General features: G+C 38.9%; 1 protein-coding gene across 7 annotated transcripts in view; it reads left to right on the forward strand.

The window, feature by feature from the left end:
- Positions 1–27,127, forward strand: part of LOC127575040 (putative Polycomb group protein ASXL2) — a 158,325-nt gene that overhangs the window by 57,225 nt on the left and 73,973 nt on the right. For 2 of the 7 annotated variants that reach the window (XM_052024651.1, XM_052024650.1), the window contains one exon: positions 5,549–5,631. The exons of 1 other annotated variant lie outside the window; for it this stretch is intronic. In XM_052024651.1, the coding sequence (XP_051880611.1) occupies positions 5,576–5,631 (56 nt within the window). In that variant the 5' untranslated portion in view covers positions 5,549–5,575. Of the gene's footprint in view, positions 1–5,328; positions 5,344–5,548; positions 5,632–15,034; positions 15,118–27,127 lie in introns of those variants that run through there. 4 more of the 7 variants (XM_052024652.1, XM_052024655.1, XM_052024653.1 and 1 more) reach the window with 4 other exon arrangements.

Genomic DNA, 27,127 nt, shown 5'->3' on the forward strand with positions numbered 1-27,127 from the left:
TCTGTGAGCTCGGTAACTTTTGTGTGGTCAGTATATTTTACATAGTGACTTACTTCTCCAGAAATGTTAGTTCCAGAGTGGTGGAAACATTTTCAGATTTTAGAGCAACAAAGTATAGTTGGGTTAAACTGAACTTTGTTAGCAATTGCACTTTGTGAGCAATATTTATAATCTTGCATTTAATGGCACAGAATTTAAATTGGAAGGACAGATTTGTTCCTTTTCAAAATTCCATAAATATTTCCTTCATGTTTTAGTATCTTTTCCTTTTGGAATAAACTTCAGATTTTTTTGGCATCAATTACCTCTGCCGTGCCTCCAAATCAAGTTACTTTTTAATGGCTTCCTAAATGTTCTTCTCATAGAAGACCTTTCCTACCATTCTATCTGCTCCAAACTCTTGTTTAAGGTACTGGCAAAAATAATCTGTTTTTGCTGTGGTTTTAGCATCACATTGTTGCTAAATCTTGTATGGCTTCCTGAATTTTCAAGTTAACTTTTCACTGCATTAGTTCGTTCTGTTTTAGAATCGAACCTGTTTTATGACTAATTTAAGTAGATTGAAACCATTTGTGATCTCTCTCTTGAGCTGTGTTACAAAGGAGCACTTCATGTAAGTATGATGGGGGAATAAAGGAAACAGGGCTGTGAAAAACCAAATTATAGTGGAAATTAAAGCAAATATGTTATTAGTAAACTGATGGCAGATAAGAACCAGTATTGTGCGGTGTCCCATCCACTGTGTTGGTGCAGACGGGAAATTTGGAATGGGTCTATTGCAAAGCCACATCATGGATAAAGGCAGCAGAGTAAGTCATTTAGTACAAGAACCTTACACCAATCCAGGAACTATACTTGCTTTAAAATCAAAAGGTTCCGGGTGGCAATTATAGTTCAGCTGTACTTGTCTGTAAAAATGAGTAATAATGCTCCATCTAACCAGATAGTACTCGGGTTGATAATATAAAATGGAAAAATACCGAAAGAAAATCACCTTAATAGTTCTTGATGACCCTTTCAGAACTCTGCTGTTAGATTCATGCTTTGGTCAGTCCCTGAAGTTCTGCTCTCAAAGGCCAGCTGGAAATAAATATGCAAGAATGGATCTTCTAAGTATACAGACTCTTAAAGGTCCATGGATTCAAGTGATTTATTAATAGTTGCATATCCAATCAGTTGAAGATGTTTCACCAGTTAGGTAACAATTTTCAAATACAATAATTGAAATTTGACCCAATGATTAGCTAAAAAGAGGCCGCAAGTGAAATGTGCAGAGGATTCAATGTACCTGCACGTGAACATGAACTGTACCAATTCTTTGTGCTTTCTTGAAATCCTTAAAACCAGAGAGGCACACTTGGGGTCTGTTCTCTATGGGTGAAGGAAACTTCAGACAATATGATCCACATGTTTAAAAAAAAGTAAGCTATGTAACTAACAACAAATGCTATGCTTGCTTTAAAGATGTGCAGTCAACAGGAGAATTCTGGTAAACATGAGTGCCTATTTTGAGATGATATTTATTTATTTATTTCTTTAAGGACAGCATTTAGTGAGGTGATTTTTTTTTTACTCAGCAGTTGGAGATGATTGACAAGTAAGGGAGCTAGTAGAGATTGGATAGGGAAAAGAACTGCTTTGAGGATTTTGTTTAGCATATATTTTCATGAGGGGCTGTTTTATTAATTTATATATCTAAAGAGATGAAAATCTTGCATTTGAACAGCATCTGCTCACTTCTAGGCAACCACTCTGGCTGCCACAGCAATGAACAGCTAACCTGCCTCTGTTGATATTAGCTGACTATACACATAGGTAAGGAAGGTGCTTCAGTCCATTTTACAAGAAAAAGACAGTTTTATTTTACAGCATTTCAGCAAGCCATTCATCTGATTTGAAGTGTTTCCATGAATTTCACAGCTCTTGCCAGAAGTCTAATCTGTGTATTGGTTATTTTTGACAGGAAATTATTCAAAACTTGAGCCTTAAACTTGCCTTCTTCCATGCCTTTAACTATGTTATAATTAAGATTGTCTTTTAGCATGGAGACACAAAGCCACTGCAGATGTTGGAATCTGGACCAAAAAATGTGCTGCTGGAGGAAGTCAATGGGTCAGGTAACATCTCTGGATGGAAATGGATAGTCAACATTTCAGGTTCCATCTGCCAATCGACCCCTCCCCACCAGGATCCAGCTGTTGCAGCACCCCTCCCACTCCCTTATGCTGGCTATTTGACTCTCTCAGTCCAGAAGAAGGGCCTCAACCCAAACTGTCAACTGTCCATTGCCCTCTTCAGATGCTGCCTGACCCACTGAGTTCCTCCAGCAGCTCTTTTTTTTTGCCACCTTTAGCATGGTCCTTTTGATGTTTCTCAGTTGGGGGGGTAATATTTAGTAGTATTTTTGGAGAACTCCTCTTTGGGTTTGAAGTCCAAACGAATTAAAGAAACAAGTAGATGGGTTGGTAGAACCTCAAACAATGCAGCAGTCTTTAACACTGAACTAGTGTCAGCTTCGTTCATGTTCTTTAGATTCTTCATTAGACTTGAATCCACAGTCTTCAATGGCAATGAGAGTGCCACTAAATGGCCAAAGCTACTTGCCTGTAGTAAACAGGTGGCACAGTAGCTAGTGCTGCTTCACAACTTCTCCACCGAGCTGGCATCTGTGAGGGAGATGTGCTGTGATGTAAATACAGAAAATGTAGATTATTTAGTGAAGTTTGCCGCAGGTTAATTGTGTAGCTTTTTCTGTGTAATTGTTATGTCTGACAAATAAAAACATAACATTCATCAACTTACATTCATGAAATATTAATTTGCAGCTTTTCATTTTGTGATAATTCTAAGCTGGACTCAGAGTAGCAAAGAAATACTTTCTTTCATGACTGTATTCAGTGGGTAATATAAATAGCCAGAAGAGAACCCCTTTTGGCTCCAAATGACTCATCCATTGTTATTCACAGATTTGTTATTTGCAGTTTTGATTATTCGTGAAGCATATGGAAAATATGATTCCTGAAGCTTCAAAAAACTTCACCAACCATTGTCCATATAACTGTGGTGATCTGTTTCCGAACTGCATGTGTCAAGTGGCACCCTGCAGTGCAATGTTGAAGCTGCTGTTTTAATAGAGAGCTGTCTGTTTCTTCAACATCTAGTGATTTCAAAAAAGTGATCAGGACTTATTGGTATCAGTACCATCAATAATATGAAAGGTGGTTCCCATTTATAACAATGGTTCCTATATTTGTTATCTACTCTCTGAGGACTTTTGATAGCACAGACTCTGTGGGCCGAAAGGCCTCCTTCCATTCTGCATCTCACTATGACTCGATGACAACTACCACGGCTTTCCAATCACTTACACATTCCCCCACCCACTGTTAATAAAGTCAGTCTGCAGAGCAGGTTCACCAACTCAAGCTTCCTGTCCAGTTGTTTTCAAACCTGCACACATTGTATACCCTCCTGAACCTGTGGCATATTAAAGAAAATTTAAAAAAAAATAAAAAAAATTGCAGATGTTGGAAATCCAAAAGAAAAACGGTAAATGCTAGAAACATGCAGCGGTTCCTCTCTCCACAGACACTGCCTTGCCTGCTGAGTGCTTCTAGCACTTTGTTTTTATTGATTACTTGGGTCAGGATCTTTTGTTGGAAGGACTGAAACATGGCAGGGACAATTCAATTTAGGTAAAGAATCGTGAAGAGAGTTAAAGGGAATTATGAAGGATGGTCTTTTTGAGAACATGAGAAATAAGAGCCAGCCACATGGTCACTCGCAGCTGCTCTGTGTATGTTCATGGCTGAAGAACTGCAACAAGAATATTTTTGGCATAATGCTTCTATGGTGCCAAGTACACAGCTGAATATTCTTGACTGTTTGGAATTTGAGTTGGTGTTTAAAAAGGTGCTTGGACTGATACTCGTGACCACATACTCAACATATTTTGAAATTAAGTAATGTTTTGAAAATTGCCAATAGTTGAAATGTTTTGATGAGAAAAGTGACAGAAGAAAAATTGTATTGATGACTCTTTTTAAAATGACTGCAGGATTTATGGTACAAAATGGGATTTGAGATCAGTGTCCTTGTCACTACTTGCACCAAAGGAATATTGCACTGTGGTGTGAACTTGCACAGGGTAGATAGTCATTAATATAAGAAATGCAGAAGTTTATTTGTTCAACTCGCTTGTACAATGTGGATTTCATTCAAGCAGTAGAGCGATTGAGGAAATTGCCATCTTTAGGCATTTACACTGAGTACTTTCACCCTGTAATTTCATGTAAGAAAATAGGTGAGACCTCATTTGTTCAACCCTGCTCTTGGCTATCAGGAGTATTTTATTTCTTTGGTTGGTCTATCCCAAAAATTTGTGTTTCTTTTTCATTGCATGAACTTAACACTGCTATTTTTAAATATTATTGCAGAAAGATATGCCTCCATTGCTCTCAGTTGACTAACCACAGGCAATACAGGCTTTTGTTCCTCACTTCATGGCAAGGCCCTGACTTGAGCATCTGCAATCCGCAGCATGAATCACTGCCTTGAACTGATAGCCAAGCCAAGATTTATTTCATTTATGTTTCAGTATTGCATAATCTTCAGAAATGAGGCCAATCCATACGTCAGCATGATTGCGTCAATCATAGTAAACGGCCCACCACAGGAATTTTAAAACTCACTTCACTGGACTAAGAAAAAAATTAAAATCGGAAACAATCTGGGAAACTTGCATTAGCTGAGCAACATTCTTTCCCACTTGCAGGGTGGCTTCTCTGACTCTCACATAAATCCCTTTCTGGCTTTACTCACAAACCTGCTCATTCATTAGACATGCACAGTGTCAGCATGAGGGCAAAGTACGTGTGATGTGTTAGGAGAAGATTGTAGGCACTGGTATTGGATTCCATACTGCAAATATGAAAATTGGCATTCTGGAGATTATACAGTTAGTTTCCAAGATGAACCGCCAGATTTGTTTCACATGAAAGCTAATCTTGTATCTATGTGGAATGTGAAATTCTCTCAAACAGTAAGGAAGATGACTCCCATGGTAGGCAATTAACATCATAATAACACTGGTGAGTTAATTTATCTCAATGTTCACAGCTGTTTCTCTTTGAACCTGTACTGAAACTGAACAAGCTGTACTATTTTTGACTGGAAGAGCTGTTGAATGTTTTGTAATCAACATATTTGTTCACTTTACATTAATGGGAAGGGGAATTTTCTGATAAGTGCTGCAAGCCTGGAATTGCTACTACTTAATTCTTTGGAAGGCACTTTTCATTACTGAACAACAGTTTATATTCTGCATAATATCACAATTGCAAGGTAATTGTCTATTCATTGAACACCATACTTTGATCACATTTTATTGTTTGAAAATGCTATGTTTAAAAAAATACTCTTGTAACTGAAACAGAATTTTTCTAAGTTAACCTTTGGATTATTAGATGTATACTGGATGCTCCTCATAAGTGTGGTTACCACGCGGGAATACACATTTGAAGCTGACATTGCTGTACATCTTTATCAGGTACTGGAGAAGTACCGAAACACACCAATGAGCCACAAGGAGATCCTACAAGTCATCCAGCGTGAAGGACTGAAGGAAATCAGGTGAGTGCTTTTACGGTTTCTTTGCACACAGTAATCTCCACAAAACAGAATAAGGATTAGAAGACCTACATGATCACATAACTGTGTCTCACACTGATGACAGAAAAAGGCAATGCATTTATGAGGTACAGGTTAAATTTACCAATCCACTAAATGCTGTTGACTCTCAAATACAGAGCCACCTCCTCTATTTCTTCATGTTTGAGACTTTGAACAACATTTTCCTCTGTCCACAGCACACAGTGCTTTGGTGTAAATGTAAATTTGCCAGATTTTGTCCAGTAATGGTAAATGAGCAGACATTCCAGAACATTATCCTTCGTCCCTTTCTCTTTGTTGTCTGTAAGCTCTCCTAGTGATATCATCTGGAAGCAAGATACTGATTATGCACGTCTTCTCTCCATCTCCTACATATTCTCTCTAGATACCAGTGTTTTTGTTTAATTGGCTCAGTTAGAAGAGCAAAATTCCCCCGTGTATGTGGAGACAAAATTTTAGCAATTTTTAGCTTTCGTCAGCTCTGGTGGTTCTGCTCTTCATTGCTTTTAATTTGAAGTTTCCGTTGGTGTCATTCAACCTTGAAACTGTATTCAATTCTGAGCTGATTCCTCACATTGTCTGTCAACAAGGCCACCACTTTGCATTGTCTGTAATAAGAGAATTGAAACAGCTTGTTTTTTTTTGTGTCTTCAGGCCAGTTAAAAATTTTTTTGGGTGTTTTGCCATTACTAAGGCTTAATTTCAGGTCCTTCCATCTTGACAAATCAAAGTTCTTGAAGTTCCGTTGCTCTAGCTTTTATCCATTTAAAACCCCACATTGCATTGTCAGGCTTCACTTCCACCCTGTGTCTTCAGGGATGAGCTTGAAGACTCTGTCCTCCAGTTGCCTGCCTCCACAGTCACACATCTTTTCAATCCTTTTATTCTCATAACCCTGCTGCTCCTGCCTTTTGTTTTTCTTTGGCTCAATTTTACTCCTTCATCAATGTCCTGTTTAGTTCACATTATCTGACTGCTCTTCTGACTACCTTGTCCTTGCCCACCAGTGTCCCTTTGTGATCCTTGTGTCTCCTCCACCTCTGTTTTCATAAGTTTAGAGCTTTCCTCCTCAACTCCTTTTAAGCCTGCTTCCTTCTCCTTTCTACCAGTTCTTTCTGAAGTTCACTCCTTTCTGTAATATACTCTGGATGACTTTATTTCTCACCTTAGATTGTTGTTTGTGAAAGAATTGAAACTGTTGTTTTGACGGTGAATATTTGTTGAAAATTAATAATTTAACTGAATATCATGACGTTCCACAATGCGACACTTAAAAGATAGAACAACAATTATCCCTACTGATGTGAATTTTCAGTCTGTGTGCCTGAAAGTTTGGGTAAAGATAAATTGCTGTATTTTGATAATGATCTATTGGCAGCTGATTATCGTAGCAGATGGTGAATTTTACACATCTAGTTTTTTTAAAAAGCTGTATTCAAATTCTCAAATAGCCATAATAAGTTTTTCATATTACTTTACATTCTCATATTCTCTTATCATTTAGAAGGAAGACCATTCAGCTCATCTGGTCTGTCAGCTCTAAATCCCATAACCCCACTTACTTCCCTGTTACCTATGTTCTCTTGTGCACCTATTAACTCCTCCCTGATTATCCTGCCACCTAGCTACACTAAGAAAAACTTAGAGCAGCCAATTAACTTTTTAACTAACGTGTCTTTGGGACATGGGAGAAAGCCAGAGCATCTGGGGAAACCCAAATGATTACAGGGAGAAGGTGCAAAAATCAATCTATAATCTTCATAAATGATTTGGGTGATGTCTAATAGTTCCAAGTTTGTGTTTGATAGCAAGCTCGGTGACAGCGCTGGCAGTGAGAGGATGCAGAGAGGTTTTAGGCTGATACATGCAGGCAAAGTGAAGGGGACAGTACATGGCAAGTGGAACATCATGTGGAAAAATGTGAGTTCATCTACTTTAGGGAAGGAATAGAAAGGCGGAGTATTTTGAAAATGGTGAGAGTTTGAAAGGTGCCAATGTTCCATAAACCCTGGGTGTCCTTGTACACAAATTATTGATGGTTCATATGTAACTTGGCTATATTAGGAAGGCAAATGATATGTTGTCCTTCATTGCAAGAGTATTTGAACATGAGACATCTTGCCTTAATGATTTAGAGCCTTGGTGGTACCACCTTTGGTATATTGTCTGCAGGTCTGGTCTCCCGACCCAAGAAAAAAAATTACTTGTAGTTGAGAGAGTGCAGCGGATTGATTTCTGGATTGAGAAGATTGAACCTATACGGTTTTGAATTTAGAAGAATGAGAGGTGATCTCTTTGGAAAAATAATTTTTTTTTAAGGGGTGATATAGTGTGACAGAGGGATGATTGATTCCCTTAGCTGGGGTGTCTAGAGAAGGGGGTCATAGTCTCATAGTAAATGGTTAGCCACTCAGGACGGAGAGGAGAAGAAATTTCTTGACCTGGAGAGTGGAAAATGTTTGAAATTAACTGCCCACAAGTGCTGTGGAGGCTCAGTCGCTGGATATAATCATGAAAAAGATCAATAATTTTTCATTATTAAGGGAATTGAGTCTGGGGTTATTCCAGGAAAGTAGCATCAAGGGTAAAGATAAGACATGATCTTACTAACTGGTGAAGCAAACATGAGTGACCAAAGGCTTGTTCCTGCTTATATTTCTCATGTTCTTATGATTTCAATAATCAGTAGATGGAGGAAAAATAGAATGAGGAAAAGCAACAAGTTTCATACTGCAAGTTCTAGAAAACAAAAAAAAAGTAAGGAGAGAGATACTTTCAGAATTGATGAAGATGCTGGGAAACCATGCAGGGCACCATTTGAAGCTCAGAAGAATCAGACAAGAAAACTCAAAGGATTATAGTCGCAGTGATCATACGATCATGGAATATTTACTGCACCGAAGGCCCATTGTGTTGATACCAATTGCCAAAGAGTTACACAGCTCACTTCACTTTACAGCACTTGATCCAGAGTGCTGCAGATCATGACTTGAAACGTTCTTTGACTGTGATAAGAGTTTCTCCCTCTACCACCCTTTCAGACAGGGCATCCAGACCTCTATCGCCCCTGTGGTAAAATCATTCCTTGTGTCCTCTCTTGTCTGTCTGCCATAACTTCAAATCTATGCCTCCTGTTTTTGAATCATCTGGTAGAAGAAATGGGGTATTGTTATTCAGTCTTTCTATACCCCTCAGAATTTTATGAAATGGAAGATGCAAGAATGGTTGCACAGAGAAGTTGGAGGCCAATGTTGAACCTCCAAACACTTCATTATTTATCTTGTGTCAGATCTGTTTAACCACTCTAATTCCAGTTTACACCGGAGTAAGATAATTCCTATCTATTATTCAAAATGTATAATCTGAGTGGAAATGTTAATATGGATTTATTTATAGGGAACCTAGAAATAAGTGTGGATATAATTTTTCATAAAAGCAAAACACTGCAAATGCTGGTAACAGAAACAAAAAGTGGTGTAAATATTCGTGGATCAGACAGCATCCAGGGAGAGAGAAATGGAACTAATAGAACAGTCTGATGAAAGGTCATTGACTTGAAACATTAACTCTGCTTCTCTCTTCATGGAGACTGTCTGACTTTGTGAATATTTCCAGAATTTCACGTTTATATCATTTTTATATTTGGGTATGTTATCAGTTTCTGCTTCATACTTCAGAGTCCTAATACTTTTTATTTAAAAAGTAGACAAATTCAGAAAAGCAAGAAAAAAGATCTTGCAGTTAACGAAGGCTGGGAGAAAAGAATGCAGACAAATAAAAATGGGGAGGGGGAGAAGCAGAGAAGACGGATTGGGGAAAATATTGGAAGGCATTCTGAGGATTAAGATTTTCAATAGCATCAAATACTTCAAAGGATTATGTATCTACAATTTGGGCAGAGGATGCCAATTCCTTGTCAGATCCTCAATACCTTTTGATTTTGATTCCTGAATTTTCTGTCGAGAGCACTTAAGTTTACTGCAAAGAATAAATGTTACATGGAGCACAACATGCACCATCCACTTTTTCAGAATAAAGTGCCAACAGGTCCAGGTCCAGCAATTCGAAGATGGTGGCACTCTGGTATTTGATAATTGATCGCTGCCTTAAACATACAACCGACACAGGTTTCCAACAAATAATTTGAACTTTAATTTAAACTTGATGCAAGCATTTTGTGTTTCTTGTATGGTTGTCAAATCCAATAATTCTGATAATTGTGCTGTATGATCAGCTGTGTTTCTTTTGTAAGTATTCTAATGTGTGAATAAATCTCTTGCATTTTGCATACATTTATTATGAAAGAATAAGGGGAAAAAGCTAGCTCTTTAGATACATGTGCAGTGTGTAATGAATATTCATTGCTGGAGATTCTCTGGCTATGGTTTGAGAGGTAAAGGGTGAAATCCAGCGCAACCAGTCCTACTCAACCGGACTATGGTGTTGATGAGTCAAGGGTTGCAGAGAGTTTAAAAAGCACAGCGAGACATGATGTAGTACTCTCAGTCATGGGGGATACCATTTGTGAAATTAAACAGACAATGCTCAGTACTCAGCAGGATCTGTGAAGAGAGAAACAAAGCTAATGTTTCAAGGTCAATGACTGGGATAATTAAGAGCAAAAACATTTTATGATGCAGAGAAAAGGAGAGGGTGGAGAGAACACAAAGATCTGTGATAGGGAGGTAGGAAAGATGAAAAGAGATTAGTCGATAACAGGAGAAGCCAAATAATTAACTGAAATTACCAGGGAAAATAAGCTACAGATGCTAGAAATGTAAATGCAAAAGCTGGATTTGTCAATTACCTGAAATGGTTGAACTCACTGTTCTGTTAAAAAGGCTGTAATGAGTCCAGCCCGAAGGCCAAGTCTGTATTGTGACAGAAGCCTGATGGGATGAGGTCAAATGTGAATTTTTGTGGGGAAAAGTGGGCACCAGTTTGGGAAGTGACAAGGGGCTTCAGTACTTTGGAATTCAAAGTCCGAGTGGATATGTTGAGGAGGAAATGTCATTGGGGTTTACGAAGGGGAAGAGTAGAGTCAATAAGTTTTAGCCAAAGAAGGAAATTCTGGTGGTCATTTTAGTAGGAATAATATGACAAAAGAATTTGTAGGCATTGCACTTGATGGAGCTTATGATGGAGGGGACAAGACAAAACCTTTCATCACTGAGGATGGTCTTAAATTTGCCAGTTGGGGATGAACTCGTGTTCATCTTTGACCAATCTGTCTGCATGTTCTATTTCCTCACAATTTTTGTAAGCTAGCAATGTTCATGTCAAAGCTTAACTGTTAATTTCCAGCACATTGACTCAAGTAATAAACATGCAGTACGTAGATCATGGGGTTCATTTAAGGCTGTATTACTAAGGCTTTAATCTGAAAAGTAGTCACGGTTCTAGCGACGTGTATCATGTCCTGTCCTGTTACTTGTATGGAACGGGTGGGTGTCAAGGGTGTTGATGAACCCTGAAGTATTGGATATGTGGGAAGTACCCAGTAAATGTAAGGTTCAGTTAGTGTGCCCTGCCTTTTGAGTAGGAGTAACTAATATGGATTGTGGATATTTATGAATTGCAGAATAAGACTGTGGCAATTGTCTGGGTTATGCAATCATCTTTCCTTGTGGAGGTATAAATATAAAATTAAATACAATTCATTAACGAGCACCATTTTCATTGGGGAAATAATGTGGGTAGCATAGGTCACTCAGATTTTGTGGTGGTAAAAACTGGAAGTTTAGACAAGCTCAGATCATAAGCTTCTGGCTTCTTTTTAAAGATGCATTCTTTCAGGCATTTTACTTAATTGCTTTAATATTAGATTGTACCAGTGAGGGGCTTAACAATGAAGAGGTTAGTATTTTTATTAAAGAGCACAATTTAATCAGTTCTAGAGAAACCAATTACCTGCTTGGCTGCATCCAGGGTGATTATTTGTAACTTCCCTGTATGATGTTGCAAAATCTGAACTTTGTGGTTAAAATGCTTCAAACTGTGTTTCTTCTCTCCAACCCCTCCAGTGAGAATTGAATATAAAAAAAATAATGCTGCTTAAATGAGCTTTTGCAATCGCTTGCAGCCCAGCTACAGATGATAGTTGGTGCAGCATAGTTTTATTAAATCAAGTACATTTTGCAACTCCCACAAGGTGAAAGGTTCTTGTATCTGAATGTATGTTTTAAGAGCACATATGTATTTTGCCAGGAGTCCTCCCTCCTTTAGTACCTAAATGACGCCTCTTAAAACACAATTTTTTTTCTGTCAACTGGTGGTGGACTCTGGCACCACTCTTTTTATTTTTGCCAAGAGCAGAGCTCATGGGAGTAAGTCCCAACGATCACACTTGTGTGAACAAATTGTAGCCAAAGTAGAGAACTAAAATATCTGCTGACTTCTGTTTAACAGTGGCCCGGAGTTTCTGGTCAGTGGTAATTTTGAAATGGTGAGAGATTGCATCATGTTAATGTTTGAAGAGGTCTTGATGCCCTTTTACGGAAGTCACTGAGAGATGACTTGGAAATGCAGTAAGAGATTAGAAAGGCAGGTGATCTTTATTACAAGTGGATTTGAAAATGGGAGTAAGGATATACTGCTCTAACAACAAGGCCTTGGTGATACTGCGTGTTGAGTATTGTGTCCAGTTTTGGTCTCCTTGCCTAAAGAAGGATGTATTGGCCATAGGAGGAGTAGGGATGGTGGGTTTGCTGAACAAGGAAAGATCAAATAGATGTGACTGCTATTTAGAAGAATGAAAGAGGTCTCATTGAAATGCACAAAATACTTACAGGACTCAACAGACTGGATACAAGGTGGATGTTTCCCCAGGGTGAAAGAGTTTCGGACCAGAAATCAAAACAGAACATGCTCAAAGCACCCGGTGTGTTTCCAGCATTTTCTGTTTGTATTTCAAATTTCCAGCATCCACAGTTTTTTGATTTTCAAACTAAAAACCAACAGTCATGATCTCAGAATAAAGCATAAGCCATTTCGGACCAAGATGAGGATAAATTCCTTCACCAATGAGGGGCTTAACAATGAAGAGGTGCTGAATCTTTGGAATTCTCCACCTAGGAAAGCTGTGGAGGCTGCAACTTCAATCAAAACAGAGATAAATAGATTTCAGGATATTAAAGGAATCAAGGGATTTAAAGGCAGTGCTTGTAAATGGCATGAAGGTGTCAGATCAGCCATGATTTGGTTAATGGTTGAGTGGGCTTGAAGGATTAAATGACCTCATCCTGCTGTTATTCCATGTGTTCTGAAAGATATGGAGCTCCCTGCTGTTCTCCACAAAGCTTAAGTAAGGGTGCATTTCTCCCTGACAGGAGTGGCTGTCAGGGGCCTCATGCCAGGAATCTCAGAAAAGGGTGATGTCATCACATAGGCTGAGCACCAGTCAGACTGGGAAAATTCAGACAAACAGCCAACCAGGAAGGAAGAAGATGCAGTTTGCAAGAAAGATTGCAGCACATGCATGAATAGTGATACGAACTGAATAATCACATGCCAAGTTAGGAAATTTTTATTTTAAAATCAGTGAAATTTTGAGATAATATTAGACTCCATGCATAAAGGTTAGTAAGTCAGGAAATAAAGTGGTTGTTCAGGAGCCATTATGAATTGATATACCTTTTAAAAATTTTTATTACTCATTCAACAAGTCATTGCATTTTCAGTGGTTTTATGGAAAGGATGAATTTAAGTACACGTCATATCACTGATTCTGTGTTGCTTCTTGGCAAAAATTGCAGCACTGCACCCAGTGCAGGACCAGGGTATCATAACTTGTGGATTTGCTTGTTTCCCTTTTGTATGTGCAGTTATCAGACATTCAGGTGTTGAAGCTGATAATTTTACTGTTATTAAAACCCAGATAATTGAAGCATAATACTCTGCATTGGATTTATTGAGGTAGAGATTCACAGAAGTATGTTTCTCAATCTGTCATAGGAAATCATTTAATAGAGAAAAGGAAGGGGTCATTAATCCTGGACTATTAATGAATTCACTCCTTAGCAGTAGAAAAGACTGCCCATGCAGTTTGGGCAGGGTAACATGGGAGAGGTGAAGTGAAGTTGTGGGAGGAGACAAATGCAGTCCTGACAGTTCATTAACATAACAAGTATATACAAATAAATTTATCATCTATGCTATCAGCTAATTTCATATTTATATAATTGTCACATTCTAACTGAAGGCTTAATGTTGGGCAGGGGAAATAAATTGAAAGTTGGAAAAATAGGAAGTCAGAAGAATTCAGAAACCCAATAGACATTCCAATTAAAAGTCATTCTATATGGCACAATGTTTTCTGTGCAACTTTTGAGCTAGTGAGGAAGATTTTACTTCGATGTTGTATGTTCCTCATTACGGCAGTTTTGGCAAATGCACTTGCCACTGCAATTAATAAATGTGTACAATTAACTAGATTCTTATTTGAATTTTCAAGTGAAGTGTTACCAAAATCATTCTGTCTTAGATTGTCTTTGTGGTTCTTCATGGGAGTTGAATGGAGAAGGAATCTGTAGTTTGTCATACTTTACATTGATATTGACAGGAAGTATAGATGCACTGGAGAAAGTTAGCAATGTTTCAAATTTTTTGGAATGCTGCTCGACACCTTTGCTGCTTGAATGTTTGGAAGAGCTTAAAATAAAACTTAAATGGGGCCCTCATCTGAGAAATCAGTTCTTTTATGTAATAGTTTGAACCAAAAGAACCTTGGAATGTGGCAAAGATAATGTGCTAGTGCTTTTCTTTGAGAAACGTTGCCAAGACAATTGTTCTGCTGGCATTTGGAGAAAATCATTTTGAATTAAATAGGTTTCAAAAATAATAAAAAGTTAGCAAATGCACAGTTCAGGAATTATGGGGAATAGTGTAATATACAGGATTATGCTTGAGGCTCTCAACCGCAGGCAATTAAATCAGTGGCCAGCATTCTATGTCATAGGCAAGTTTACCTAATATGGGTATGGAAGCTATGTCTGTTGACTGATTTGAATTTGACAAAAGAAGTTGTACAAGAAGTAAAAATGCAGAATATAATGATGCAATATATATTGTGATGAAATGTTACCGGTCTAGTCATTGCTACTTAATATCGCAGCAATATTTCAGGGAATCTTGATTCTATTGGTCCTGAGGGGATTATGACTGTACCAAAGAGTTCTATGAGCTTTTCATTCAGGCTTGGTTGGGTGTGAGAGAATGAGATTTGTGTATGTTGCCAAGAAAATGACTGCTCGGCTGTGTGGTTACTGGTTCTTCAAACAAGTCTAGACACACATCTGACTTTCTTAAATTGTATCTGCAGTAACAAAATTGTCAGTTAACACCATGTTTTTTTTTCTATGTGAAGCACTACAACCAGTAGTTTGTAACATTCCAGGTTCTAAATGTTGGCCAGTGTGATCCTGTGTATTTCTAACTTGGAAATCTGAGGTAGGTTTTTTTTAAAATCACAAATATGTTTCTTGTAATGGATAAACGAGCAATTCTTAATGTATTTTATAGCATTTTTCATATTGACTGCTCCTGTCTGAGTTATATTTGAAGAGAATAGAGTATCTCACTGAACTACAATACCAATGGAGTTTCTTTTTTGAGCCATTTCTAGTGGCAGTGGAAGTCTATGAATGGTAAGTGCAAAATTGTGCTGAAAGTCTATGCTTTTTGTTTATTGTTTTGTGTGCGTATTTTCTGTTTCATTTTTATTCCCTACATGATATTATCATAATTGTACCTATGTTCGTAGAGAAATGCTTGAGCTTAGTATTTGTTGAGTTGAGGAGCTCTGTTTTAGCACAGCTAACTGCTGTGAGTGGTTAGCTGTTGCCGAGCTGCCTCTCTGAACATCGGAGAGATAGAAATAACCTACTTGAAACTGCCAAGATTTTAAAGTTGTGAAGGTTGGGTGGAAGTTGTTTTATATGGCATGTTAAAAGCCAGTTTGGAGGTTAATGAATTTTTCCAGTTTCCGATGCAACTGAGTGAACCGACCAGGTAGACAGTCTATTCATACTTGTGGTTCTTGTGTGTTTTCAAAAATTCATGGTGTTTTAAAAATAGGTACACAAATTCTAGATTTTGTCTTCTATGGTGTGTGGGATGTAGTTGTAATAAGAACCTGAAGAGGCTTTGGGACCATTGCCTTTTTCTGCTCTTAGATTCTATTGCTGTTGTTTGAGGGGTGCTTTGTTTGTTCTGTACCTTATAAAGAATGGCTGTTTTTTTAAAACAGGGAGGCTGATGTAATGGTGTGCTTGCAGCAGCTGCAAAGAATGTAGAACAATGGCTGGTTACACAGCTGCTTTAGCCTCACAGGATCACTCAGCAGCATTGCTTACAACAGCTCGTAGTCACTTCAGTTGAGTTGACATTAAGGTCAGGATTGCAATGGAAAAGTAAAACAAAATACAAAATGAGAACAGAAAATGCTGGAAATTCCCAGCAGGTCAGGCAGCATCTGCGTTGCAGGTATATGATCTTGGGTTGAATAATATTTGCAAGAGATCTGGCCAGAGCTATCAGATCACAGGGCAGCGGGGGAGCATGAAACAGGTTATTGGAGAATCAAAGATAATAACAGTCTTCCCACATTTACATAGTTTGGTCTCCACCTGAAATCTGAGCTGAATTGGATCTGTTTCCAGGTGCCATAGTTAGTCTTTAGAAAATTCGGATCAGTATAGGTGTGATCTTTTATATTTATCAGGCTTCATCTTATCTATTGATTGATGTGATAGTCCATAGAACATTTTGTTGAAGGCATCTGCTTCATATTATTATAAGACCAGTGTTCTGTGAGCAATAGCCTTTAATCAAAGAGATTTTGGGGACGCTGTACCTCAACAATTGCCATCCAGCACAAGCTCAGCTTTCCCTTTTGGCCCACAGATGGATGAAATGCCTAACACCAGGGGAGGTAAAGTGAGCTCTCACCAACTTGCTGTTGCTCTTCCTTCACTCCTTTCCTATGAGTGTGAGATGTAATTCAACATCCATCCAATAAGAAGCAAATTTCTGTCTCTTTCCCCCACCCCACAATCCATGGAGAAACAAGGAGTTTCTTATCAAGGAGTATTTCAACTCTGTCTCTGAGGAGGACGCAGTTGTGTTTTTTCCCCTCCCTCTCCCATAGAGATCCAGTTGGGCCCTAGTCACTTGGCTCCCACTGCCTCTGAAAGAAAACTTGACCTATTTTGCATTTCCCTTCCACTCCCTCTTAAACAGCCATGAACCCGACTCATTACCCCTCTCCCATTCCTATCCAACGTCTCTCCTTTCTCAATGACTTCCTCACCCTCGCAGTGAAGAAATGGGCATATTATCAAAATGATGCACCATCCTCTATTACACCTTTTACCATCTTCTCTACCTGACTCCAGTTGTTAAACCACCTTCCACGTTTCTTGATTTGGTTGCTGGATATGTGCTGCATCATGGGAGGTTTGCTAGTGTACTGAAAAAGAAATGGTAGAAAAATACAAAAAGAGGAGATGAAAATAAATTTAAGAGCACTGTTATTGAACAACTTTCTTCTTCGTTTACCCCTCATAATCCATAACACTGTTATAACCACACAGTTTCATAAAATCCCTGTGGTTGAATGTTAAAGCCACTTTTACAATAGAATATATGAGCTGAGCAAGCAAAATGTCTGTGATGCTGAAGAACTAATAAGAATGAATTAATTACATCTCATGTAGGAGTTGAAAGAGATGAGGAATTCTGACTAGGTACCTTCCAAATTACTCGTTTCATGCTTTGGTGTTTTATTTTGTAAATTTGCAGAGCCATTTTTGTATTTCTGTTTTTTTTCTAAAAGCTCTCACTTGCTGCTATAAATTGTGTCGATGCTTTGCGGTTGATTGCCGAATGTAAGCAGGGGGTTTAAAGTGCCTCTCTGAAGAAGAAGGTGACGTACATATCACTCACCAGGATGACTGGGGGCTCAACAACTGCTGATTGTAAATTGCTTTTAATGTCAAGGTTGCCTGCAGTGTTTAACAGAATAACTTCAGAAAACTCCAGTACTCTTGAGCAACAAAAGCTGGAATTGGAGGCATTGAGATGTCACTTAGCATCCATCCAATAAGAAGCAAATTTCTCTCCCCCACTACCCACACATTCATGGAGAAAAAATATAGTGACCCTTACCAAGGAGTATTTCGACTGTCTCCTTAGCGCAAAGCAAAACCAAACCTTTCGCTACTTTGGTCTCCTTCATGAAGAATACTGAAGCATCCAGTAGTTTTCCTGTTACTTATCTAAAATTTAATATATGAAAATGGCAAAAGGTGCATTTGTGTTCATCGAATTCTAGATCCCACCTGTAATTGCTGGTTAGTATGGTCCCAAATTGTTATTTTAGCAATGCAGACTTCACGAAAAAAAATCTGAGATCAGTTATGGAGTCAGGTGAACCAGACCTGAATTCAACTTTGTGACCTGCAGTGAAGGAACAACAACTGCCGTTCATGTTGCTGGCAGCCGTTCACAAAGACTTGGTGGCCTTTTGAGCCAAGACCTGCTCTGATCCAGTGCGCCTATCCCCACAGGGTATTACAGGACAAGAAACAGCAAAGCCTTTTAACCAGTCATATTGAAGATTCCACACTGAATCATGGTGAGGTGGAAATTGTTATTGGCAGTTCTGTCTTTTGGGCAGTATCAGGTTGGCTACCAATTTTAATCAATGCCTGATATTTAAATCCCTTACAATCACCAGAATTAAACATCACTCACTACATATGATGGGAAGATGATCTGCTGGTATATGCTTTACACAACTGTCCAAACTCAGTTTTCATTTCGGGGAACCCAAACCAGTAAAATAAAGATTGGAAATGAAAATGGAATTGAGAGAGGGAGAGAAGCAGAGATGAAAGGTGCAACTAACAAAAAGCAAAAAGTTAAAATATTTTTAAAATCTCCAACACGAATGAATTCTTGAAGGAATGAGTCTCAACCCATGACATGTCTTAGAACAAAAAATAAACTGCTGTCTAGCAGCACCTGTGGAGTCAAAAGGCTGGTTGACGTTTTGGTTCATGACCCTACATCTGGACTGAAAGTGTGGAGGGAAGAGTGCCAGTATATAGAAGTGAGAGTGATGGTTGAGAATGGAGATCATGGGTTATAAGTGGAACCAGATGAAGTGGGGAATGATGGGCAGATGGAGCTCGGTGGTGCAGGGAGGGGAAAGGGTAGAGGTGATAGATGGAAGCAAATAAGTGAGGGACAATGGTCAGATGGAAGCAGGTGGAGGAGGGGATAAGAAAGGTGAACAAAGGGGGTGAGAACCTGGGTGGACTGGTGGAAATGAAGGGGGTGACCTGAGATCGGAAAATTCCGTGTTCACACCATTTGTGTTGTAGGCTGCTCAAGTGGAATATAAGGTACTGTAGTTCGAGTTTCCATTTGGCCTCACTGTGGCGGTGGAGAAGGCTGAGGATAGATAAGTCAGTGTGGGAATGGGAAAGGAAGTTGAAATGATAAGCAGCCAGAAGCTCAAGGTGGCTGTTGCCGATAGAGCACAGGTCTCTGCAACAGCCACCTCTGCAGCAGCATCTCTACAAAACTGTCACCTAGTCTATGCTTGGTCTCACCAATGTAGAGGAAGCCACATCACGAGTCCCAGATACAATAGACTAGCTTGAAGGAGCTGCATGTGAATCTCTGTCTCATCTGGAAGGGCTGTTTAGGTCCCTGGATGGCGGTGAGGGAGGAGGTGTAAGAACAAGTGTTGCACTTCCTATGATTGCAGGGAATAGTGCCAGGAGACGGGGAAGGGTGGGTGGGAAGAGATGAGCAGATCAGGGAGTCATTTGGAGTAGTCCCTGCAGAAAGATGGTTGAGAGGGGAAGATGTGGCTGGTGGCAGGATTCCGCTGGTGCTGGCCGAAGTGGTGAAGAGTCTAGTGGGGTAAAAGTTGAAGACCAAAAGAACTCTTATCTCTGTTCTGTCTATGGAGAAGAGGAGTGTGGGAAATGGAGAAAATGTGTGTTATGTTTCCTGGGCTGGAGAGATGCTTGGCCATATTGTGCTGTTAAAAATCTCTTAAATGGACCAATTCTAACTTTTTATGGCATTTTCAGTGTGGAAATATTAGGTAGGGACACCAAATAATGCTATTACATGGCAATGCTAAAGCTATCAGCAAGGTCTGTTTCAGCACAATCTTTGGGGAACAGGCTATCTTAGACATGATCTCAACTGGCTTTATTAACTAATGTGGCATAACTTTTAATATAATTATGAGCAGTACATATTTATAACATTGTAAATCAGATACAAACTTTCATTTTAGCACTGCTCTATTTAAGTACCCAAATGACAGGGACTAATTATAAATGAGTTCAAAACACATGAGAGGAAATGAAGTTTGACGTCAGATGCCTGATTATATTTATTAATATATATTACTCCATCTTTGTGGTGTAAATTCATTTATTTATGTCAGACAGCTGATCTAATTTTTCTTTCATTTCTTCTTCTTCTCCTCTCCTTCACCCCCTTAGCTTTCTATTTATTTTTTTTCTGTATTTAATATCAGAAATAATGAAGTAAGTATTTTTTAAAAAAAGCCTGTTTCAGAACATGTCATTGTTGCGCACATTTAGTCAACCTCATCAATCAAACAAATGAAAGGGAGAAAACTTGAAAGCATTCATGGTACTGTTGGCTTTGAAGAACATGGTCATTAGTTTCATTATTTTGATGTATGTTGAAGTCTGTGGCTACCCTGTTTTGGCTTTTGGTACATTGTGATGTTCATTAGCTTGTGGCTCTAAATGTTGCTGTCAAGTCACTGCAAGCCCAGCATGGAGTGGCAAAATTCTCAGCGTTCCCTTTTTCCTGGAGGCACTCTTGTTTTTATCTCTTGCTGTGTGCTACAAGCCTAACAGCAGGCTGTGAATTTGAATTTATGTGTGTGTGTTTATAACAGTGGTTGATTGTTTTTAGTGGTGTTGCAATAGATACATGCATCTTGGAAATACGGTATTCTCAGAAATAAATTTGCATAAAGTGCTAACAACTTTAATAGTCTTGGTATGAAATGCATCAGTTTTCAAGTTCTTCCATGTTGTTTGGAATTGTTGCAAAAATCCTTGCTGTATATTTGATAACTGCAGCAAGGATATGGCTTGTTCTTTTGACAATAGAGCTTCCTCACTTAGAAAAAACTATTTATATTGCAAATAAGGGGGGTGTATTTTAATTTTGTTTAAACATTATTCAGACTTGAATAAGGTGCATGCATGCATCAATGCTGCAGTGAAGTTGGCAATAAAAAAGAACAATGGGAAATTGAAAATGGTGGTTTTCTTGCCTATTGCAGAATAAGGTTAGATTGTCTTGACACTTGGTAGACTTCCCCTGGACAGTAAATTGGAAAGAGGTTTTAACTTGAAGCTGCAAGGACAGTTGGAGAGAACAGTTTTATGCATCTGTTAGGGAAGGTGACGTATTGAAGTTTCAGCAAAGACAATAAATAATAAGCAACATACAAACAGCTGGAGAAACTCAGTAGTCAGGCAGCATCTATGGAGGGAAATGGGTAGTTGATGTTAGAGGTCAAGACCTTTCTGAAAGTTGACATGTGAAAAGAATATTAATTTGTGTCTTTAATAATTTAATATTTGAAATAGTGAATTGTTTTAAATTGCATATTATCTCCTTGTTGTACAAAACAAATCAATAATTTGTGTTGCCATGTTATTGTCTTGTTTAGGGGTGGGTGGCTGTGGGTTACAAATATCCTGGTCCCTGCTGTGATTAGTACAGACACTTTGGCATGAGTGTAGCTCTGCTATAAATTGTGCAGAGGAGGAGGGAATGAGGCCCAAAATGGTGGATTTGTGTTACCAACGCTTTCGTTAATAAATAAACAAAGAAGGGTTTCTCAATTATTGAATTGCTTTTTACTCACGTTAACTGTAACCTTGCTGAACGTGTATCAGTCACCTAAACCTTTGGTAGAAGTGCTGACAGTTCAGTGTGGGATTGCCTTTTTTTTACCACCTGTAACTGCATTGAGTCCAGTGGGGGAACACAAACTTCATTTATTTCCCAGCACTTACACTGGGAAATCTCTCCACTGAACCTGCATTGGGTTAGGAATGTTACATTTTTTAAATTTTGTAGTTTTAATTTAAGTGCACTTAATAGAAGTTAAATGTTTTCTGTTACACAGAGAGACTGCAGATGCTGGAAATCTGGAGCAACATACAAAATGCTGGAGGAACTCAGTGGGTCAGGCAGCATCTATGGAGGGAAATGGACAGTTGACATTTCTGGCCGAGACCCTTCCTCGGGACTGGGTAGTCCCGAGGACTACCAGACTGGCTAGTCCCGAGGAAGTATCTCAGCCCAAAAGTTGACTGTCCATTTTCCTCCATAGATGCTGCCTGAGCTACTGAGTTCCTCCAGCATTTTGTAAGTTGCTCCATATATGTTCTGGTGTTCCTGTGCTTTCATTTTAACTTAAATTTTTTTGTCATCATGTTTACTTTTTAATGGTTGTGAAGGTCAGGGCCTCGTTGAGCAGCTTGGAGCTGGCTTGCCTGCAGAAGTTTGTGCTCGGTGCCCTCTTCCAATAGCAGCAAGTTTAATGGGCAAGCATCTATTGCCCAGAGAGCACTGGTGGATCATCTCTCAGCTCAACATCTGGGCCATTATGTGTGAAAGGGGTGAAGAAATTACGCTTAGCACTTCTTGCTGGGGCTACATTAGATTCTGTAGCTTATTCTTCAACATTATGAGACTCATCCTCTTTATATGGAAGGTGGTAATTTTCATCTAAGCTGAAACTGAGGCAAACGCCTCCCTTCACGATACTGCCCTTGACTGTTTCCAGGTTAACTTTTGTGTTGAAGTGTGTAATACTTCCTGATTTACTTGGATTGGAGCAAAGTGAGTATGTCATTCTTTAATGTAATAGTGTTTGCTTTTTTTATGCGGAAGGGAATTCCATCCTTCTGGCATTCTTTGATTGAAATGATTACTAAATTCTCTCTGGAATACTGGGCTTTGACGGTTATGTTATGTTCCCTTGAATAAGACTTCCCCACCAGTGGGAAAAGTTTACGAACTTTTTTTTTCAAATTTGTAAGTACCTTGATGAAATCATTCTTTAAATTCCAAGGGATGCATGCCCAATTTCTGTAATCTTAACATAATCCTGGGTGTCCTGCTTCCAATGTATTGCTGCAATCATTTCAAGGCTAATTTTACAGTTCCAAGGTGCAGAGTCCAAAGCTGTTCACTGAAATCCAGATGTGGCTAAACCAATGCGTACTAGAGCTGTCATCAAACATTCTCCTCTTTTAACATATTTGGCTTCTGGAGATGTGAAGCACAGCATTCCTTCCAAATTTTTTAATTGTACCTGTCTAAGGTACTTTGGTGGTATGTGTATGCAGTCCCTTAAATCTCATTGCAGCATCACTGTTCCCAGTTCACCATTTACATTTTACAGTTTTGAGCCTCTTGTTGTATATACTCAAGAAATTCACTATTTTCTGTGATTTTTTTTTTTGCTTACTGTGCTCTTTCTCCTGTGAAAACATTTCTGCTTTTGTGGTGGTACAAAGGTCATTAGAAGAATCAATAGCAAAAGCTGCTGTTTGAAACAGTGAACTATGAATGTGGTCTGATATTATTGAACTGAACATGTAGTTCTGAATGTACCTAATTGAAATATAAGGTGCTGTTCCTTGAACTTCTGTTGAACTTCATTGGGAACTATGAGAGGCCAAGGTCAAAATGGGAGGAAGAGGAAAAATTAAAAAAGGCAGCGTTCAGGATCATACTTGCAGTCTGAATGGAGGAACTGTTCTTTATAGTTAATTGAGTTTCATTCCAACACTGAGGAAGCCAAGGGTAGAAGAGTTCAGAATGGAAGTGTGATGAAGGATTAACTAGAAACTTGGAGGATAGTGTTTGTATGAGGTCACATTGATGAAGACTACTGTTTTCATTTTAAACACCACAGAATCTAAAGTGCTGATGAACTGAAGCATGTAAATTTTTGGGTGTGTGAGTAATCAAAGTTGATATTGGCACAAGACTTGCGGGTCATTGAGGTAAACGGGAAACTAATCATTGCATTGCCGATGTAATGAGTTGGATTAAAATTTCCCTGGGTGGGGGGGAGGTGGGGGCATGATGATAGCATGTAGAAAATCCAGGGCAGTACAGCACATCACTGAGCAGCTTTTTAACCCAGTCAGTGCATACAATAAGAACAAATAAATTAATCTCTGTTAATGCTGAAAGAACACTTCATTTTAATCATTTGTAATAAAACATTCAGGATGCACTACAAGCACAAAAACTTGAACATTCTGATGAGGTAATGCCAAAAGCAATGAAAAGTGTAAATTTGCAAATGTTGAGAATATGGTTTATTCTTCCTTGGCACGTATGCTAATCTGACATGTGACACATATGAATAGTAATTGTGCAAAAGGTGATGTATGCCCAGTTGTCAACATATTTAATGTATTGATTTATAACATTGACCCTAGACACACAATAGCAGTTGTGTTTTTACTAGTGCCGGTGGGTATGAAGATGGAATTAAATAGGCAAGTTCCTTTGATGCTGAATAACTCTACCAAGCAAACACAGAAAGTGTGTGTTTGTAAGCTATTCCCATTTGCACAGTAGCAGTTTAACCATATCCTTTCCAGTTCTCAATTACTATCTGAGCATTTAGTTTCCAGCATTGATCATTGGATAGCGACCATGAGAAAGAATTCAGCCTTATTTATTTTTGATAGGCGGATATAGAAAAGGTGTTTCCCTCTTGAGAGTCCAAAAGTCAGGGCTGTGCATTTAAAATAGTCTCTCATGAATGGAATTGTTCATTGAAACTTCTTCATTCGGAAATGGGAGAGAATGTGGGAAATGTTGCCAAATTGAGAGGTTGAGGTGAGTAGCATGTGAGTGCATGGGGGAGGGGAAAAATTGGGAGAGATGAAGTAGGTGGTTGGAGGTAGCTCAAACATAGCAGGGACCAACTGGACAAAGCAGTCTCTTTCTGTTATAAATCCTGTGTAATTACCTGTTCACATCCAGATTTCCCAGCCAAGTAGTGAGTCAACATGAGTTAGTTTCAACTCCAATACAAAAAAGGATACCCCAAAGCTGCATTTTAATGAATTTTGCATTTTGAGCACAACAAAAGGAATTGAACAGCATATAATATGAATTTCTATGATTGTATGAATGATAAGGAAAATAGTTGGGTTTGCACCTGGTGATTCTTGAGTAAATGGGCCAGTGCAGATGGTATAAGTTGGGGTGTTGGTGTTGTAAGTTGTTGGTTGTTTAAAACCCTCTGTCAGTTGTATATGGTTGGAGTTTTTTGGACTGTCGAAAAGTAGAGCAGCTTTGAGTAGCAGCAAAGAAAGTGTAATGAAATGTTGTCTGTTTCAACTGGAGTATACATGATTCCAGACAGGTTGGTGGAGACTGCCCCAATCATAAGTCACAGATTGTCACAGGCTTTTGTGATGAGACCTTTGTGGTCACGCCTTTGCTCATGGGAAGAGTAGTCAAACCCTTTCACAGAAACAAAGGCGCTTCAGTACGATTTGGTGCATTTCCCAATTATGCCTTCAGGTCTCACAGTTGTCATTCTGCTCATCCCTCAGTTTCACTGGCAAGTGTTTAAAATGATGAGAGGCATAGATAAGGTGGATGGTAACAGTCTTTTCCCCAGGGTAGGGAAGTCCCAAACTAGGGGGTATAGATTTAAGGTGAGAGGGGAAAGATTTAAGAGACCTGAGGGCTTCTTTTTCACACAGAAGATGGTGAGTATGTGGAATGAGCTGCCAGGTGAACTTGGATAGGTACATGGAGGGGTGGGGCTTAGAGGGATATGGGCCAAGCACAAGAACCTGGGGCTAGATGGGTGGGCACTGTGCTCAGCATGGACTAGTTGGGCTGAGGGGCCTGTATCCATGCTGCATTACTCCATGACTCCTAGTTCCAGTCAAATGGACCAATACTGTCATTGCAAAAGCTATTTAAATCTCTTGTGTATCGTTAATCATTTTTTGGGATCTGTATGTCATTGGCAAGGTCAGCATTCATTGCCCATCCTGAATTATCCTGGAGAAAAAGGAATGTGCCACTACCTTGAGCTGCTGGAGGAAAGGTATTGCTATAATGCTATTGGAGAGGAGTTCCAAGATTTAGACACAGCAGCTCTGAAGGAAAGGTGACATACATACTGATACTTTACTGGCATTATTTCCAACTTGTGCTCCCAAACCCATGCATTCTCACAATAAAATTCAGCCCAGTATTTTAGCTTTATTAGTAATTGTAAAATTGGTATTGTAAAATAAATAGAAATGTTCACTTGTGGCTGATTAATTTGTAACATTAATTTCTGTTGAGCAGTCCATTACATCATCTTTCTTTTCAGTTCATCAGCTGTTTGCTGGCACCATCAGCCAAAAAATATGTTTTTTTTTATATTTTGTTGTGAATGGCTGCGAATCAAATGGATGAATAGAAGTGGAAGCCTCTGCTCTCAATTTTATAACCTCCCAAATATTCTCAAGGTCAATAGATACCAAACCAATTTCTTTGCATCATTGTTATGACTTGGACCACTCGCCAGGTCTGTTTACCTGCCCATAATGTATTCCTCCCTCCAAGGCCATTTGTCTGAGAGATGCATGATAATCCTTGTACTATTTTGGATTACCTTCTCACATAAACATTGCACCTTTTACCTCAGTACAACAGCGATTGCACTTGCATGAATACTTGGTTGGCTATTAAGCATTCTGGAATATCCTGAAGTAATAAAAGACTTGTTATAAAAGCAGGTCTATTTTATCAGCCATTTTTAAAATTAGCCCTCACTTTCAAATTATTAGGGGAAAAAAGATAAGCAAAATATATTAAAAGGTAGAAGATTGAATTCATCAATATAATTGACTCTTTTTCTGAGGCAGTCCCTCCATTCGCTCCAATTTTATGGGCTCAGGTGACTGATGAGGCCAATGTGGGAACAACAGACAATTCCACAGATGGGGCCAGTGGTGCATGAGGAAAAGGGCTGGTGTTATCTCGTGCGATGGGCCTTATACTCAGAGTTTATATAATTTACAGAATTAACCTATCAGTATGACTGTTGGATATAGGAGGAAGCCAGAGCATCCAGAGAAAACAGACACAATCATGGGAAGAAAATGCAAAATCCGCACAGATAGCACCTGAGGTCAGGATCGAATCTGGCTCGCTGGAAGTTTGAGATGGCAACACAAACTGGTGTGCCACAAAATTGTACTATTGGCTCCAGCATCATTTTAGCTTGTTGATTAGCAAAGGTTGTGGCAGATCTGTTGTGTGTATTTCGATGCAGGCTTGAAAACTGTGATCATAGTGTGATCTAGCAATGAAATTGCCTTTGGACATTTGTGCA

The sequence above is a fragment of the Pristis pectinata genome, chromosome 10, assembly GCF_009764475.1.
Source record: "Pristis pectinata isolate sPriPec2 chromosome 10, sPriPec2.1.pri, whole genome shotgun sequence".
Lineage (NCBI taxonomy): Eukaryota > Metazoa > Chordata > Chondrichthyes > Rhinopristiformes > Pristidae > Pristis > Pristis pectinata.